This window comes from Malaclemys terrapin, chromosome 4, assembly GCF_027887155.1.
Source record: "Malaclemys terrapin pileata isolate rMalTer1 chromosome 4, rMalTer1.hap1, whole genome shotgun sequence".
Taxonomy (NCBI): Eukaryota; Metazoa; Chordata; order Testudines; family Emydidae; genus Malaclemys; species Malaclemys terrapin.
This window is the reverse complement of record NC_071508.1, coordinates 97,385,329-97,405,323: the sequence shown is the minus strand read 5'-3', so window position 1 is coordinate 97,405,323 and position 19,995 is coordinate 97,385,329. Positions and strand designations below refer to the sequence as shown.

General features: G+C 41.4%; 1 protein-coding gene across 1 annotated transcript in view; it reads left to right on the top strand.

Moving 5' to 3' along the window:
• FAM98B (family with sequence similarity 98 member B) overlaps nucleotides 1-10,814 on the top strand; it is a 50,872-nt gene extending 40,058 nt beyond the window's left edge. Inside the window, exon 8 of the mRNA XM_054027295.1 lies at nucleotides 7,436-10,814. Within this exon, the coding sequence (XP_053883270.1) occupies nucleotides 7,436-7,750 (315 nt within the window). The 3' untranslated portion in view covers nucleotides 7,751-10,814. The remainder of the gene's footprint in view (nucleotides 1-7,435) is intronic.
• Nucleotides 10,815-19,995: the final 9,181 nt, after the last annotated feature.

The window sequence follows — 19,995 nt, the reverse complement described above, 5'->3', positions numbered from 1 at the left end:
TTCACCTGGTAACGTCCTTTCTTCCAGGGATTCAGAACACGCTGGCAGACCCCCTCAGCAGGTCCTTCCACATGCATGAGTGGTCTCTCCGTCCGGATGTCGCACACCCCATATTCCAAAGATGGAGGTTTCCCCAGGTCGACCTGTTTGCCACCCAATGCAACAGGAAGTGCCCAGTGTTCTGCTCCTTTCAGGGTCGCAGCCCGGGCTCCCTCACAGACGCAGTCCTGCTACCCTGGACAGGTCGCCTGCTCTATGCCTTTCCTCCGTTCCCTCTCATGCACAAAGTCCTGCTCAGAATCCACGGGGGGGGGAGGGGGCAAAGGTGATAGCTCCAGCGTGGCCTCACCAGCACTGGTACACCTTGCTGCTGGAGCTGTCAGTGGACATACTGATCACATTGCCTCTCCTCCCCGACCTACTCACTCAGGACCATGGTCTGCCATCCTGACATATGGTCCCTCCACCTGGAAGCCGCATGGCTGAACCCCATGGAGTTTCTGTGTTCGGACCAAGTAAGAGAGGTCTTACTAAGCAACAGGAAGCCCTCTACTAGCGCCACATATCTGGCAAAGTGGAAAAGATTTTCGTGTTGGTGTGACCAGCGCCAGTACCCCTCATTTTGGAGTACCTCCTGCACCTGAATCAGCAAGGCCTGGAGGCGTCCTCCATAAGGGTTCACCTTGTTGCTATCTTGGCCTTCCACCCAGGCATGTCTGGCCGCTCTGTCTTCCCCAACCCTATGGTTGGTCGCTTTCTCAAAGGCTTGGACCGTCTATACCCTCAGATCCGTCAGCCTATCCCTGCGTGGGATCTTAACCTGGTCCTTTCGAGGCTCTTGGGGGGGCCCCCGTTCGAACTGCTGGCCACGTGCTCCCTCCTGTATCTCTCCTGGAAGACTGCCTTTCTGGTCGCCATTACGTCCACGAGACACGTCTCCGAGCTTGAAGGTCCTCACCTCGGAACCGCCTTACATGGTCTTTCCCAGGGATAAGGTGCAACTCAGACCACACCCGGCCTTGCTCCCCAAGATGGTGTCGAACTTTCACACCAGCCAGGACATTTTCCTAACTGTCTTTTACCCGAAACCTCATGCTGGTCCCCAGGAACAGTGGCTGTATTCCCTCAATGTCCACAGAGCCCTAGCTTTCTACATCAAGCGCAATGAGCGTTCAGGAAGTTGACACAGCTATTCGTAACGGTGGCGGGACCGGATCTCCTCTCAAAGAATATTCTCCTGGATCACGTCCTGCATCCGCACTTGCTATGAACTAGTAGGGGTGCCAACCCCAGCTCTTACCGCACACTCCACTAGAACCCAGGCCTCGTCAGCGGTTTTCCTGGCCCAGGTGTTGATCCAAGAAATCTGCAGGGCAGCAACTTGGTTCTCTGTGCATACCTTCACCTTGCACTACGCCATCGTCCGGCATGCCAGGGATGATGCGGCCTTCAGTGCTACAATCAGCATTCCCTATCTCCAACCCCACTGCCTACGTAAGGCTTGGGAGTCACCTAATTAGAATCGATATGAGCAATCACTCGAAGAAAAAACGATTACTCACCTCTTGTAACTGTTGTTCTTCGAGATGTTACTCATATCCATTCCAAACCCGCTCCCCTTCCCCTCTGTTAGAGTAGCCGGCAAGAAGGAACTGAGGGGGCGCCGGGTTGGCAGGATCATATATTGAGTGCCATGGAGGTGCCGCTCCAGGAGGGCTCCACAGCTGACCCGACGGATGCTGCTAGGGGAAAAACTTTCCGACGGCCGTGCACGCGCCATGCGCACATCTAATTGGAATGGATATGAACAACACATCTCAAAGAACAACAGTTACAAGAGGTGAGTAACTGTTTTTTCTGTATTGTAGTTTAAATGAATTACTACTCAGAGTTCTGTATTAATATGCCTAATAAGGAATCTATTTGTCAAAAAAAAAATTCCTGAATCTTTTTTCTTGTCTGTATTGTTACAGATGTTCTTGCTGACAAGTATTTTGAAATAAATGACCAAAATAATCAAAATGGATTATATTGTGGTATTCTGACAAAATATGCAGAATTTTGCATAATATTGAAATATTGTGTGCAGAATTTTTAATTTTTTGGTGCAGAATTCCCCCAGGAATATAGACGCTTAGGCTAGGAATCCCTGGGAGGACCTCACAAAGCTAGGCTCAGCAGGAAGTAGCACCCCACAGGGACTGATTGGCAGCCCCTCACAGCCCACTGATTGGCTGATACCAGTATGTAAACCAGGAAGCCATGGTGAGGAACAGTCTGAGCAACAACACAGACTGCCTGTCTGCTTCTGCTCCAGACTCAGCTAGCAGTAGACCCTAGACTCCAGCTTCCGACCCTAGTTCATCCTTGACCTCGCTCTCCAATTGATATCTTTAATCTGGCGCCTGAACCCAATCTCCTGGTAACCTGACCTTGCTTGCCTCCTGATGCCTGACTCTCGGTCTGCCCTTTGGCCTGTCTTGGACTCTGACCTCCTGGCATCTGACTCCTGACTCCTGTTCCGACCACTAGGTCAGACTGCCCACATTCCGATCATGACACAGGGTCTGTAGAAAACCAGTACCAGCGACTGAGTTGTGGGTGGTTTGGCCTGGTGTTCGGGAACCTGAGGCCAAGGGGTAGGTCCAGAATCAGGAGCCAGGTGTCTGAGCCAAAAGCGGGAGCTGGGGTCATACAAGAAACAGGAGGTGAAGCGAAGGGACATGGCTGAGTTGGAAGTCAGAGCCATAGTCTAGGGTCTGAGCCGGAGCAGTCAGTCACCAGGCCGACAGGGTTCAGGGACTGGAAGAAGACATGGGACAGGAGCCAAAAACAGGGCAGCGTTGAAGGCAGGAACTGGGGATGAAGCCGGGAGTCAGGAAGTGGACAGCAGGGTCCATAGTATCAGCTTGCCAGGATCCACCTTGTTGCACAGACTACTTCATGTGTCTCTTTTGTCTTTGAACTGTCCTCATCTAACAGATGAGAAGCAGACCAAAGGTCCCTCAAGGTGAAGTTTCAAAGGCTGAATATGGAGATGGGAGTTTACAATCCCTTCCTCCAAGTATTTCCTAGGAATTCCACTTCAGACGTATTGTCCCAAAAGATCACTCATGTTTGCTACATTGTTCAGCATAGTTTTTTTGAAGCTCACGGTACTTCCTAGAGATCACCTTAATCCTGTCTTCCTCCCATACAGCCCCACAGTAATACATAAACAGTTGCATTTTTAATACAACGAACTCCTAAAGTACTTAAACTTAATTCAATAAGATTTTTCCAGAATATTGCAGGAAATGGCCATAAATGTCACAAGAATCCTTAGTTGTATGCAGTGTTGTTGTATCCGTCTCGATCCCAGGATATTAGAGAAACCAGGTGGGTGAGGTAATATCTTTTTTGGACCAACTTTTGTCGGTGCAAGAAACAAGCTTTTGAATTTACAAAGAGCTCTTCTTCAGCTCTGGGAAACTTACTCAGGGCTTGTCTTCACGTACAGTGCTGCAGTGGTGAGCTGCTGTAGTGCTTTAGGCCTGGTCTACACTGGGGGGGGAAATCGATCTAAGATACGCAACTTCAGCTACGAGAATAGCGTCGCTGAAGTCGACGTATCTTGGATCGACTTAGAATCACTTCCGCCTCTTGCTGTGGTGGAGTTCTGGAGTCGACGGCAGAGCGATTGGGGATCGATTTATTGTGTCTACACTATACACGATAAATCGATCCCCGATAGATCGATCACTACCCGCCGGATAGACATACCCTTAGTGAAGACATTACCATGCTGACGGGAGAGTTTCTCCCATTGGCATTGTTAATCCATCTCTCCGAGAGCCGGTAGCTATGTCAACAGGAGAAGCTCTCCCATAGTGCTATCTACACGGGGGTTAGGTCCGTATAACTATGTTGCTCAGGGGTGTTGATTTTTCATGTCCCTGAGTGACGTAATCATACCGATATAGGTCTGAAATATAGACCTGGCCTGAGTAAGTTTTCCAGATCTGAAGAAGAGCTCTGTGTAAACTCGAAAGCTTGTTTCTCGCACAGACAGAAGTTGGTCCAACAAAAGATATTATCTCACCCACCCTGTCTCTCATAAGAATCCTTATACATTTTCCAATTTCAGAAGCAGCTTCACTGGGCAGATTTCTCAAAGGGGCAGCCTAGCCTTCCCTGGAAGCTAACAGGTGTGGTCCTGATTTTTTGAAGCTACAGAGCAGAAGAAACCCATTGTAGAAATGGCAAGCCTGGATACTTCAAGAAAAAAATGATCAGATATCACTTTTTGATTCCCTAGGTTTGCTTCAAAATCTTCTAGTCAGTAGAGACTGTCAAAGTGGTTTTCCACAGCCCTGCAAGGAATCTTGAGCAATCTGAAGAGCATCCAAACATTTTCTTGCAAGGGGAACCTCAGAGAAAAACTGAATTTGTCATTGGTCATCAGTGCTCATTGTAGCTTCACTAACAGGGACTCAAGTCACAAGAGATGTTAGTGTACATTGTTTCTTGAGTAGGAGAAACTTTGTTGCGATGATTCTTTTTATGAACTAGTGAAATGAAGTGAATTTCCAGATTGCTCAACCAACAGAATTTGAAATTGGGACTGTGAGGAACTGAGGCTTAATATTCTTGAGGCGCTTGTCTGATCAATGTAAATTGTCAGATATTTTGAAATCACAGTTGAGAATAAATATGCTTTTCACAATTTGTGTAACTATTTAATGAAAGTGGTCTCCATGATTAAGAAATATTATGGTCATAATTACTTGCAAATGAGTTATTCGGACTATATACTATACTCTGTGATGAAATCGTAATGGAAAAAAGATTCTCACTTTTTAACTGCTTATCAAAATCATAAAATGACATGAACTTTAATCAGAAAATAGCTTGCTACTGAAACTATTCATATTTAATTTTTTTATACCTTGCTAAATCCAGCTTTGCATGGTTCCCCCACCTGCGTCTTGTTTAAAATGACTTTGTCGTTTATTTCTGATAGTTTGTTTCCACCAATTTCTTTTGTAACATCTAATTCTGCTGCCTAATTAGAAATCATATTGCCTGGGGAATATTATTTTTGTACATATTTATTGTTGATCGTTGGTTCATTTTAGTAGTGTCAAGTGTTTAACAGTGTAAAGCCCCAAAGCTGTAAAGTGACCTCCATGGGGTTTATAGTCTATTTCAGGACTTGTAGCTAAAGGTAGTAGCCAATATGTCCAAATGCATTATTAATTCTTGGTACTTTATTTACAACAATGGGCTCCAGTTATGCACATGCTTAACTTTACATTTGTCTGAAGTTAAGCATATGCATAAGTGCTTCTAGGATGAAGGCCTTAGCTACTAAATACCAGGTTTTTGTAATTCCTTGCATCACAGGAATATTATGCATACCAGAACAGCTAAGGATTTAAAACAGTTTTCATTATGGCCCAATGTTCTGAGATTTATAACTCATTGATAAATTTAAAACTTTTTGTTGAAACTAGGCACAACAGGCGTCTATGGGAATGAAATTCTTACTACAAAATTAAAAAAATATATATTGTGGTTTACCTATGTAAATGTGATAGCTACATATGAATGATGAAACTCAAAAACTGCAAACATTGTTATTGGTTTATAATTTTTTTCATAATTACTCAAATGAAGATGAAACAAATTACTTCTTAATCACCTATCTACAAACTTCCAAAGCCGCCTTAGAAGGAATACATAATCACTACTACAGTTCCCATATTTCTTATTTATTTTAGGGGTAAGTTGGAATCTTGCTGAGGATTCCTATTTGATGTGAATTGCAGTGATGGGTGGAGCAAAGGGGGCAGATTGCTGAGGGTTTGGAAAGTAGAAGCAGATGGGATGGGGTGCAAATGGAGTAAGGTTGCAGGGTGCAGCAGCCGGTTGAAAGGAATGGGTATTGCAGGTTGGACACAGGCGGACTTAGGGGAGGGCTGGCTTTGGAATACTTGGGAAGTGGGTGGTTTGGTTAGATCATGAAGTATGTGTGGGTCAAAAGAGCAAGAAACTGAGAAGCAGCAGGAGAGGGGCAGATGGAGAGAGTGAGCTGGAGACAAGAGGAGACATTAGATGTGGATCAGGCAGTGTCCTGAATAGTAATGAAAGAGTAAGGGTATGTCCATACTAGCCGTCGGATCGGCAGGCAGCGATCAATCCAGCGGGGGTCGATTTATCACGTCTAGTCTAGACACGATAAATCAACCCCCAGCGCTCTCCTGTCGACTCCTGTACCCCACCGCTGCGAGAGGCGCAGGTAAAGTCGACGGGGGAGTGGCAGCAGTCGACTCACCGCAGTGAAGACACCGCCGTGAGTAGATCTAAGTATGTCGACTTCAGCTACGTAGCTGAAGTTGCGTAACTTAGATTCCTTCCTCCTCCCTCCAGTGTAAACCAGGCCTTAGACTCAAGGGTTGTATGTCAAACAAGACTGATATGTCCCTTTGGCATCAGAGTGATCCCAGGACATCACGTAAGTGGCCAACTGGAATCCAAGGGTTTACTTGACACACGCTTCCTTGTTTTTGTAAATACTATTTTAGTATACAGTATATGTGTTAATGCTATTTTGACAGAGCGTGATATGAGTAGCTTGCATGTTGGTATACATTATGTGTGGGGTTGGGAGAGAACCTCTGAAAGAAAATTATCAACAGGCTATTTGGGTAACTAAAACTCCATGTCTTTCTGCATGACCGTTTTAGATGTAAGCTGACTAGAGTACAGTGTCTCTTCATGTTAGAATGATAACATGCTGTGTGAATATTTTTTCCCAATAATGTTCTCTTTGTACATCAGTTCATGTCAAGTGACTCTCAAGATAACACTTTTCACTTGAAGGTGCTACTATATTCATTGCATTATGGACTTTGTTGCTTTTTCAGTTCTCTGCACTGCATCAGTAATGCCTGATTTGAAAAGAAAGCAATGAACCATTTTATAGCTGCATATGGTTACCAGTTTTGTCAGATCATATATGCTACCCACTGTAGTTGTCATTGCAGTATTTTCTGATGGGATTTGAACAATGTTTGCCATTCTAGTTGAATTTAAATAGCATCATAATATAAGGATTAAGGAGTCATGAGCATTGATAGCCCTTATGTAGCACCTTTGATTAAAAAAAATCTCAACGCTCCCTATAAACAATTAAACCTGACCACCCTAGACAGTAGCTAGCTGGTGGCACTGATGGAAAACTGACTCTGAGAGGCTGTCCATTGTCACATGGCAAGTCTGTGGCAGACATGGGATGATAACTTGGAAGTCCTAACTCCCACAGATCACTCTGGGTAGTATTGCATTCCCTGTGATGAGTAGGCACGTGCGCTTCATCCACAAGATAACTTCTACATCCTTTCAGCAGCCTTATTATTATTTAAACATAAGCATTGTGTATTTCTGTACACAGGTCCTGATGGGGAGAGTGCCAGACCGTGGAGGCAGACCAACTGAGATTGAGCCACCACCTCCTGAAATGCCCCCTTGGCAGAAGAGACAAGAAGGTGGTGGGAGGGGTGGTTGGGGGGGAGGAGGTGGTGGTGGGAGGGGTGGTTGGGGGGGAGGAGGTGGCAGAGGAGGAGGTGGTGGCTTCAGTGGTGGTGGTAGAGGTGGAGGTGGTTTCCAAGGACGGGGAGACTATGGGGGCAGGGGGGGTTACAGTGGCAGAGGCGGCTATGGAGATCCATATGGTGGAAGGGGAGGAGGAGGATATAGAAGATACTAACAACAACATTGTAAATACTAATAACTGACAAAACATGGTTGTGATATTTACTGGTAGCGAGAGGTGTGTATATTAGCAATGGTTTAGTGTTAGGAAAGTTAATTATGATCTCTTTATTAATGAATCACTGCATTTGATCCCTGATTTTATTTAATCCTGTTAGTTAACTGAACATTTTTTTATACCGAAATGTGATGTCTTAAAGTAGTCCCTTTTTGCACTGCTCATGTGTGTATTCTTAAACAGTTTGGTTTTTTAAATAACAAATTCCAGAAAAGTGAATAGAAACAATGAATTTTCCTTTTTTCAATGTTACTATTTTATGTTCAGATCTCTTTAATTATTGCCTGTCATATCCAGAATACAGGAAATGATTTAGGAGGCATTTGGCTTTGTAGGCCATACTTAGTTTTATATGCTTTAAAAGGACTGTAGAGTGCTGGTTCCTGCTTCTTGTCTTCTTTCAGTCCTCTGTATGGAACAATTGGAAAAAAATGTAACATCAGAAGTAAATCTAAAATACTCTTAAAAAAATTTAAAACAAAAAAACTTCATTGTTTCCAAGTGATGTATTGAATCCATGCTATTCCATGGTCAACAAAACAAGGCTATGCTGTATTTATCTATAATGTATACAAATATTTCAAAGCCAAAAACTTGCATTGTAAAAACTGATTTGTGATGAGCCTTGATAGGTAAAATGAAAATGATCTGCTAAAAGTGGCATTCTATGAACCTCCCTTTAAAATCAGACCCTGTTACCTGTGATGAAAAATTTCTCCAACCATCTAACACCTAGCCAGCCGGTCACTTACATGGTCTTCTGTAACACATAAGCCCCAGAAAGCTGAGTAAGATGACTATGCCCTGAACTGTCCTGTTGAGAAGGAAGTCAGTCACAGGCTCTGTGTCTGGTATTTGGTCAGTGGGCAAGGGGAGCTCACAATGTCCTTCTGCCACCTCCCCAAAAATAATTGGAGTTGCAAGGATGAGATCCTTTTTCTCCTCCTTTGCCTCCTGCCCCAAAACACTACTCCACTCATTCTTTGTATCAGTTTGGGTGCTCTCATTTTGATTGAAATTGGTGAGGATCATAATCATGTAGGATTTTTAGAGATGTATATGGCCCTATTATTTGGCCCTATTGGCTCCACTGTCTCCTAAGTGCTTGGAAGTGACACAAATTAACCAGAAAAGGGCACTCTTATTTGGAAATAAGTGTGTCCATGGGGTAATTGTAGCAGTATAATTATAACAGTAAATTTCCGTATGTAGACAAGTCCTAACTTTCAATTTATAGGGGTCAGCTAGAGAGAGACCTTTAGGTTGTCCAGCCTATTTACTCCCCAGCTGTTGGCCAGCTTAGTGGGGAGGCATTAGACATGTGTCTACTCTTGAGACGAGTCCCCTGGGTCTGATTACCATGAATAACATCTGAGTTGAGCAGAATCAGAGCCTTTCCTTGGGAAAGGGGAGTAACTTACGTGGCTGAGGCCAAGAAGAAAGTCTCTCAAAACGGAGGGAGCAGTGTCCCTGACTACAGAGCACAGAAAACTTGAAGAGTTTCCGTAGCCTATGTAGCTGCAGTAGTAGCTTTAAGCTGAATAGGGCCTGCTTTTTGTTTTTATGTGCTAGAGTTCTGAGGCTGGATCCTTCTTTATTAACTTCTCATGAATGTCCCAGCCTAACATATTCTGGTTCTGGGGTCCCATATGGGTACCCTTGACTCCAGCAGGAGCCTCATATACATATATTTGCGCCAAAATATGGCCCAAGGCTATATTCAACATTAAAAATTATTCTCTCTCCCTCAAATATCTTCCTCTAATCTTGTAAGATTAGTTATAACAACACTTCTGTTGTTTTTTTAAACTCCTTATTTGAACTTTTCCTTTAGACTGAATATAGTTTTTCCCAGCCCTGACCTCCTATCCTGACTGGAGACTGGCTGAGAGCACTACTTAGGACATCTGTGGCAGAAGTGAGCTAAACAGTACTGAAGGAAAACTGTACTTCCCTTTGCTTCCACTTTGAGGTCAGCTTGGTGTGAGCAGAGAACCCTTGAATCCTACAGTAATGGGGTCATGAGCAACCAAAGGGCACTTTTTTGAAAAAGCTGTTCATAGAATTAGGAAAGTGACTTTTCCATCAGCAGCTCCTAGCCTACTGTAGCTGTCAGCTGACTGTTTCACTCCGCTTCTGGCACTACACAACATCACCACCAGTTCCTCTCCTGCACATGCATCTTGTGTTAGATGGGAGTCACTGACAGCCTCCTGCTGCATTAGAGAGAGGTAGGTAGGGAGTGCGGAGAGCAGTGTTTCCACTGCTTAGCTCTGCCCTGTCAGATACTTCGGTCAGGATGGGGACAAAAGTTTAATACAGAACTCTGCTGTCCTCAAACTGGCTCTGTAGAAGAACAACCAGGAGGGAAAGGGAAGGAAGGGAACAGTTTCCCTTTCTCTCACACACAGTCCCTAAGCTGAAATTCTGCCTGTTTGTCCCAATGTAGTGTTTTGATGACTTCTGCTACAAAGGACATCTGAATAGCACCAAGAGGCCGAGGCTAGGAAAATCTGGCTTGTCTATATGCTATGGTTGCAACAGTTTAAGTAAAAGTGAAATATCTTACTGATTTTTAGTTAAACAGGCACAGCTTTGTGTGAGTAGCCACTCTTACATTGGTTTTGAACTAGCTTAGCATGCCTGTGACAGGATTGACATAAATCAGACAGACATAAATGAAGTTTAATCCCATGTAAGAGTGGCCACACAAAGTCGTACCAATTTAACTAAATCGGTGCAACATCACACCTTTAGTTATATCAGTGCACCTTCAGCATGTAGACCAGACCTAAAACAGATCTAAAATAAAAGTGAAATAAATTGGGGTTTTTTAATTTGCCCATTGAAACTTTCTTATAACCTTCCAAAATCTGAAGCATTAAGAAAGTAAAATGAACAAGTACGTACACTTCAGAGATTACATTATTTTGTGTCTCCCCTGTTCAGTATGTATGGTTTTTAACTTTCAAAAGATGCAATAAAATCTTCTAAAAATAGATTTGATTTAAACCTGTTCTCAAAATCTTTTTTTATGTTTCCGTCCTGAATAATGAATTTTCAAGACTTTGGTTTTGGGTAAATACAGCTTGTGTTTTGGGAGGGTAATATGGATTTTGTTGTATATGTTTGTGAACATTTTTTTTTTTTTTTTTTTAATGTTCTCATTTAGTGATCATCCATCCAAAATGTGGGGGTGGGAGGGTTGTTTGAGAGTGGGGGGGGGGGAATTATTTTCAGGATTTAAGAAAACACTTTAATAGCTGTGAACACTGAAAAATAAAGTACTGTATTTAAAGTTTGTTTGCGTCTTTTATACAGTGTGGTTTAGGTCATCTGTCATAAGTTGCTTCGGTATGTTAAAGAATGGTCTCCTATTGGTAGCTTGCAAGAATGGAAGAACTAACTTTGAGTTAATGGGAAGAAAAGAAATATCTTGAGGTCTGCCATTTTGAATTCTTGAGACCGTTCTGCTCACTCTGGTAACCACTAACTTTAATTGAACTGGAAGTGATGTGCTTTTTAAAGTATTTTATGAAAAATAAAAGCCTCACAAGAATTGGTGGGATGAATACATTAACACATTTCTGGGCAGGCTAGTGCATTAGTCCAGATAGCATGATGTTTAATTTGTCTCCAGTTCTGTCCTTGAAAAGGAGACCGTTTTGAACATAAAGAGGAAAGCATAGCATGTTTGTATAGGTTTTTTTCCCCCCATGGAATAACTAATAGGCTTTAGCTATCCTGTGAAAACATAATGGAGGAAAGGCTCTTTAGTTTTACCTTTAAGATAAACGAGGTGAGGTCAATTACAAGTGGGATATGATGCAACCTCACCTAGCTGCCTCAGCAAACACTACAAAAAATTGTCTCCTCTTAGGGTTTTACAGTGAGATAACTAATGTGCATCAAAAACAACAAGGAGTCTGGTGGCACCTTAAAGACTAACAGATTTATTTGGGCATAAGCTTTCGTGAGTAAAAACCTCACTTCTTCGGATGCAATGTGCATCAATTATCTTGCTGGAGGAAAAAAAGGCTTTATGTCAATGAAGACAAAGCCTTCTGCCTGGAAGCTATGTGTGTGGCAAAAGTCTTGGCCAACTACAGAGTTTCAAGAAGTAACAGCTTTTGAGAAAACATAGTAACTTACATGAGTAAGCAGAGGTAGAGCTCAAAAGTAAGGATTGTAGTAGTTAACAATGGAAAAGACCATTCAGATGTCAATCTGTCCTCCATATGTGCATCAGATATTAGACTGAAGGAAGATGAATGGGAATGGAAGTGGTGAAAGAAATATCCTGAAGCTCATAGTTCATCATGCAGAGATGCTCATTTCAGAGTAGAGATTTTGTTGGATGTATTTTAGGCATCAGGCAAGTCTGCCAGAGAAAAAGGCTTTGGATGCTTATGGGACAAAAAAAATTACAATAGGCATTAATTCTGTTTTTAGCAACTTTTATAATATAAATATTACACAAAGAAAACTTACTTGTATGTAAAAAATCTTTACAATCTGTACACTTGGTTTTTCAGTCAGTCTTCTTTAACATATATCTTCAGACAGAATTCTACAAATTACCACCACTATAGACGCCGAACAAATTTACAGAAACATTAATGCAGATTGCTACGAGTGCAACATTTTCTTTGCTGTTTCCAACACATATAAGTTACTTTACAGTAATTACACCTGACTCCTCTACCTTAGGCAAATGGTAATAAATTTAGTCCTAGTTTGTTCTTGTGCCAGTACTAACCAATCAACACTCCAAATGATTAGACTAGAAACCCAAGGACAAGCAATATTTCCTTTAAAGGGACACCATCAACTTAAAAAACAAACAAAAAAAAACCCCAAATTATACTTCTCTCAGAAAACACAACAGAATTTTTTTTTAATTTTTTTAATCTTAATGCCTTAGCTACACTAGGGAAAGAAGTGGGTGTTTTTAAATTGGATAAGCCATGACATATTAACAACATTTTAAGAGTTAAAACTTATCCAACCTAGTTTCTAGACAGCATCCAATTCTAATGTCAGCTAACACATTTCTAAAAACTCACCATTGTCCTTAGTCTAGACAAGGCCTACAGTTACTAGAAATGAAAAATATTTCTATAAAGTTTGTTTTCAGTTTATTTACTTTGTGCTTTTTGCTTTTGTGTAGTCAGTTGCATTTTTCCCCCTGTTTAGTTGGTTTCTGTTGTTGATATGGGTCTTTCACAGAGCAATTAAAAATAGGAAAATATTAATATAAAACTGCAAACATTCACAGGAACTTAACGGGCAAATATATTACCTGAAACTACTATTAATGCCTTGAAATTTCCAGATTTCAGCTGCTTCTCTTTTGGTTGAATACTTTCAATATATGTGAAACAACCATACCTATCTTGTGCAGTCTCCAGTAAATGGATCTCTCCCAGTCACTCAAATAATCCTTGTACAACCACTGAGTGTACAGTACACAGGGGAAGGCTGGCCTGATACCTAATTCTCTACCCTGAACTTTGACCTCCCACATCTTTTGTGTGTTTGCTGGGATGGTGAATGTACTTTGAAGTAGCTGACAGTCAAGGCACAGGTACAGTAGAGCCAAAATGGCAGCTGATTGACTGGATTTTAATATGAAACTAAGATGAAAATTTTTGCTTAATGTGGAAAGAGGGGAGAGGCAGTCTAGCCAGTCCTTAAACTTAAACAGGAGAGATTTGATTAGTTTTATCTCAGATCTATAACGTTTTGACATATGGTTTGAGCATTGGCCTGCTAAACCCAGCGTTGAGTTCAATCCTTGAGAGGGACATTTAGGGATCTGGAGCAAAAATCTGTCTGGGGATTGGTCCTGCTTTGAGCTGGGGGTTGGACTAGATGACCTCCTAAGGTCTCTTCCAACCCTGATAGTCTATGACTCATATTTAGGCCCTTTTGATATCCTTATCAGTGCAGCGATACATAGATGGAAAGGAAGACAATACTGCATGCACCAAAATGATAGAAGGGAAAAGGAGAAGTTGAGATGGAGTTAAGAGAAAAATAAAACTGAGATTGCAAAAACCTTTCCTTCCAGAATCAGGACTTCATGTACGTGGTTTACAGGACAGAAGTGCTGGTTCAAACAGGGTCTGCAAATCTCATTCCAAACACACAATTTACACCCCTTATGTTAGTTTATCGCATTGGTCCTTGATAAATCCCATGGGATATCTGCCAAATTGTAATTTAAAGAGATTGTGAATTTAGCTTTTTATTATTATTATTATTCTACCTGTTATTAATGCCTTTGGTTGTCACAAGTCAAAGTTTAAACATGAAATTTTTTTGCTGTGTATGTTATAAAAAGTTACTGTAACATTTCACTTAATTTAGAGAAAGAGGTTAAGCTGGTAAATTTCACTTTTGTTTTGCATCAGTTTTACTGTGGTTCTCTTGCTTTAGGCACAATGGCTTTGTGGTTAGATTCACATAACTTCAGAGAACTCTTTAATTTTAAAACATATTTCTATTCATATTCTATTACATGAAATCAGATTTTTATCATTTTTAGCCCTAAAATTAGTTGACAGGGTTCTTTTAAGCAGATAGCCAGGTTCTTCAGGCTTTATTTAATTTGCTGGATAATCTCCAAATATGTGACAATAGATGCAACATATATCTGGTTCATTCAGTATCTACAGATGTAAGAAAGCACAGACACTTTATATTTTAGTATCCACTAATCTTAAAATTGAAAGTCATCTTAGTCAGACTTGTAGAGCACTTTCCTTGCCTTAATTCTTTTCATAAAGAAAAAAAGAAATATGAAAGAGGTGGGCAAAGCAAGTTTGCAAGCATGGTCCAAGATCAGTTGGGATTACTTTGTTGAACACAGACATGCAATTTATTATGCTTATCAGTTATCCTGGATAGTTCATGTTTAGTGTATGAGTAACAGAAGCTGCACAGAGTTCACAGCTACTGCTTAAAAAAAGTCACATCCATAACAATTATCTTTACATACTGTACATGTATTTACAGTCAGTAAAATAGCACTGGACCTACAAATCATTTTAGCTTATATCTCTGCTTGGTTTACCCAACAATACAGATACCAGCCCAAGATCCAAGTTCAAAACAAGAATTTAAAAATTACAGTTTTCTACAATTCGTTTCAACTGGACTTTTAAAACTTTTTTTAAAATAAAAGCTACATACACGTTATATTTAACAATTTAAATTGCTTTGATGGGGTAAATGTACATTTATTACCATATACTTGAATGCAAATTACACATGTGATCTTTGTTTGGTCAGCTAAGATTCAGTGTACAATAGATGACATATTCTTGTAAAGTAACTTATGAGATGTATTCTTGAAGAGCTCTGAGTAGATGTTGCACATGAATATCTTCAGTTACACAAGTTTCTGATATTTAGTTGAATTCTATTTGATAACGGTTCCCCATTCAGTCAATGTGAACAATGTGTTATACAGGGTGAAAGTCTAATGAATCTCTGTCTTGAAATACAAACACAGTTTTCATCCTGGCCAGATGGATGTTAATCTGTCAATAATTTGAAAGACTATTCAGTTGCCTCTTAACAATATTTACACTTTCTTGCTTTAAAAGCAGACTGGGTTAAACTCACTCTAGCACCTTCAACCAGGGAAAATTGACTGGCAAACACAGGATCCAGTCCTTGACATTAGGGTGAGTATGGTGGAGGAGAGATCAAAGCGGCATTTGAACTGCTAGGTTTTGAGAGGGAAAATACTGAAGAAGGGGAGGATGCTAGTCATCATAGGAGACAAAGCTATTGTATGGAGGCTCTTACTCCCACCTCCCAATTAAACATTACAACGTTCATACAGCATCTAGCACAACCGAGTCCTGGTCCATGACTGGGGCTCCTAGGTACAACTGCAATAATAACAACAATTAATATTGATGAAATGCTGATGTACCTCTGCCCTGGAGGGTGTAATGGATTTTGTCACACCTGAATATCAAATTGGTCGCAGATTAAAGGACTGGGAGCTAAAGGGCTGGCTGTAAGATTCTACTTGGCCTGGAGCTAAGAGGTGTGACTCTTGACAGGCTGGGAGGTCAAAAGGGTCAGAATTAAAAAAACAAAACAAACCCCTCAGAAATGCCATGTATTTTTTATTAGGGCTGTCGATTAATCGCAGTTAACTCATGCAAGTAACTAAAAAAAAATAATCATGATTAAAAAAAGTAATCGCGCTTAATCGCAGTTTTAATCACACTGTTAATAGAATACCAATTGAAAGTTATTAAATATTTTGGATGCTTTTCTACATTTTCAAATAAATTGATTTAAATTACAACATAGAATACAAAGTGTACACTGCTCACTTTATATTATTTTTACTACAAATATTTGCACTGTAAAAATGATAAACAAAATAAATAGTATTTTTCAATTCACCTCATACAAGTACTGTAGGGCAATCTCTTTATCGTGAAAGTGCAACTTACAAATGTAGATTTTATTTTGTTACATAACTGCACTCAGAAACAAAAGTGTAAAACTTTACAGCCTACAAGTCCACTCAGTCCTGCTTCTTGTTCAGCCAGTCGCTAAAAGAAACAACTTTGTTTACATTTGCAGGAGATAATGTTGCCCTCTTCTTATTTACAATGTCACCCGAAAGCAAAGATAGACATTCGCACAGCACTTGTAGTCAGCATTGCAAGGTATTTACATGCCAGATATAAAAATTTTATTAAAGTGAATGTTAAAAGAAATTATTTAATACATAAGTTGGAAAAAGAGTGTCTGTACATCTGGGTATAGTGCTTAGATTATCCACAAATACAAAGTTAGTTTTTTAAAAGTCATATACATAGAGTATATAATCCACAATAACCCAAATGTAGGGGAATAGATTTAACAATACAGTTTTGATATTAAAATCCGAATACTCAGGTACATCACTCATGAAAAGTTGTACAGAGATTTGGTTGTGGAAAGCAAAATATATCAATGAGTGAAGATTGCCCCTCAGTACCTGAGAATTAGGTTGGTTGTCCATTTAGAAAATACAATTCATGAGGAAAGTATTCGTTACTTTTCTGACTGCTCTTCTCATCGGCACTGCAGCTCATCATTGCTGATGTCCAGTGATGTGTTCTATGTAGATGTCCCTCAATCACCTGATGGCGTCCGACACCATGAGTTGCTGCATTAGCCGAGCATAGCGTTGACCAATTCCGCAATCTCTCAGCACTCGCTCGTTACTGGGGTCCCATGCACCTAAGGCTCCAACAATCAGTGCATGTGTCTGCCTTGGTAACCCTCAGCTCTCAAGGTTTTGGCCAGAGGGACATATTTCTCTAACTTTCGAACTCGGGCATCATGGAAAGCCAGGGTCCTGTTCTTGAATGGTACCATGACGTCCACCATGATGATCTTCTTCCAGTCCTCGGTGGTGATGACGATGTCGCAGTTGGCTGTCAGTTCCAGGGACAGTGGAGTTTACGGCAACCTTTCCCATGAGTGGCGGGATGGCTCTGGCCAGGCGATCTTGGATGGCATTCGGTCGCAGCTGCCAAGCTCTCGAATGGGGCTTGCAGCTACACAGGACGTGGGCTCATTGGCATAGCCGCACTTCCTGCATCGCTTGTCCTGATTCCTGTGGCAGATGGCTTCGTTCAGTGGGACGCAGTTGAGCAGGGTCCTGCGGATGAACCTCCAGTTGGCAAATCAGGTGAAGCTGCCCCCAGGGAGGAAGTGGTTGCTGGCGTCCCATTTGCAAGTCACCTCGAATGCCTTGCCCTGGTCTGGCTTCCGTTTTAGGTTTTCCACGTATTGGCAGTGGATGGTATCCTTCAGGGTCCTCTCCAGCATGGTTCTAGTTTTCTGAGTGACGATAGTGTCATCTGTATTCTTCACCTGTGGCACCAGGACTCCCAGCTCCTAGCGTTCCTCGCACCACGTCCAGTGGCAGCTGATAGGCTTCTCCAGTCGTCGTGTAGCATTGTGGGCACGAGTCCAGAGCGAAGCAAAGTCTCCCCTGTCTCTTCCAAATTCACCTTCCAGCGAGCTGCTCAGGTAGGTGGCAACATCTTGGTTGGAGGGGGTCCTGGCGATTTGCTTCTTGACAGCATCCTTTAGAGCACTCTCTGTGATGTTCCTCACCATGGCGTCGGGGCACGTCAGAAGGCAGAGAGCGTGAGTGATCATGGCAACGTCGCACAGATCAGCCATTCGAGTGATGTTGGCACCGCCCTGCCTGTGCGAGATGTACACCAGTTCATTGCTGGCCCCTGGGGAAGAAACATACACTTCTTCACCAGCTGCCGGATGGTGTTGTCTGTCTTGTTCAGAGGTACCTTCATCATGGCAGATCCCCTCAGGATAAATGAGATACGGGGGATCAGGAAGGTGTTCAAGGCATTGATCTTTTGCCATGGTGCCAGCAGGGAGGAGTCGATCCCGGTCACATCTTGTAGATCTCCGCATTGGTATCCTTATTTACAATGTCTCCTGAAAGCGAGAACAGACGTTCGCATGGCACTTTTGTAGCCAGCATTGGAAGGTATTTACATGCCAGATATGCTAAACATTTGTATGCCGCTTCATGCTTTGGCACCATTTCAGAGGACGTTCTTCCATGCTGATGATGCTCGTTTAAAAAGTAATGCGTTAATTAAATTTGTGACTGAATTGCTTAGGGGAGCATTGTATGTCTAGTGCTCTGTGTTTTACCTGCATTCTGCCATATATTTCATGTTCTAGCAGTCTCGGACGATAACCTGGCATGTTGTTCGTTTTAAGAACACTTTCACTGCAGATTTGACAAAACGCAAAGAAGGTACCAATGTGAGATTTCTAAAGACTGCTACAGCACTCAACTGAAGGTTTAAGAATCTGAAGTGCCTTCCAAAATCTGAGAGGGACGGGATATGGAGCATGCTTCAAGAAGTCTTAAAAGAGCAACACTCCGATGTGGAAACTACAGAACCTGAACCACCAAAAAAGAAAATCAACCTTCTGCTAGTGGCATCTGACTCAGATGATGAAAACATGCGTCAGTCTGCACTTCTTTGGATTGTTATCGAGCAGAACCCATCATCAGCATGGACACGTGTCCTCTGGAATGGTGGTTAAAGCATGAAGGGACATATGAATCTTTAGCATCTGGCACGTAAATATCTTGCAATGCCAGCTACAACAGTTCTATGCGAACGCCTGTTCTCACTTTCAGATGACATTGTAAACAAGACGCAAGCAGCATTATCTCCTGCAAATGTGAACAAACTTGTTTTATTAGGTGTATTGAAAAATACTATTTTTATTTTTGCAGTGCAAATATTTATAATAAAAATAAATATAAAGTGACTACTGTACACTTTGTATTATGTGTTGTAACTGAAATCAATTTATTGGAAAATTATGGAAAACATCCAAAAATATTTATATAAATAGTATTCCATTATTGTTTAACAGTGCAATTAATCCCGATTAATTTTTTTTTTAATTCCTTGACAGCTCGAATTTTTATTTTTTGTGGGTTTGTCTATATAGGGAAGTTCAGATTAAGGTTGGATTTAAATTTAAAGTTGTTCTTGATTAACTCCCTGTGTAGATGTTTTTAATCTGGAATAAGAGTGCCTTATTCTGAATTAGCTTAATCTAAAATGGGTTAAGGGAGTTAATCAAGAATAGCTATTCTGCTTTAAATTCACGCTTTACCTTAATCTGAATTAATTTCCCTGTATAGACAAGCTCACAGCAAATAAAAATACATCATATTTCTAAGAGTTTGTCATAAGGAGAACCTATCTAGCTGAATTTTACAGTGTTAAATACTGTATACAGAGCCTATGTCTATTCCTCTCTATTCTTAATTAAACTTACACCCCCTGAAATGTATTTACATTAAAACACCTTTATGCCGGTAGAGCAGTGTAAAGGGACCTTGTAAATGAGCATCAGACTTTTGAAAACTAGACTGTTTGGGAACTCCAGGCAGATCATCCCAGGGAGGTACAGCAACCTTCAGCCTCTAAGAAGAGGTAGCGAAAGGAGAGTGTCTGAAACCTCCAGCACTCAGGCTTCTTGGTCAAAAGGGCACAGGCTGGGGAGCTCTCTCCTATAAAGAGTGTTTCTTGCACTATCACAGACATACAGGGATACCAGAACTACAGACAAGAACCCAGTTTCAGAAACAA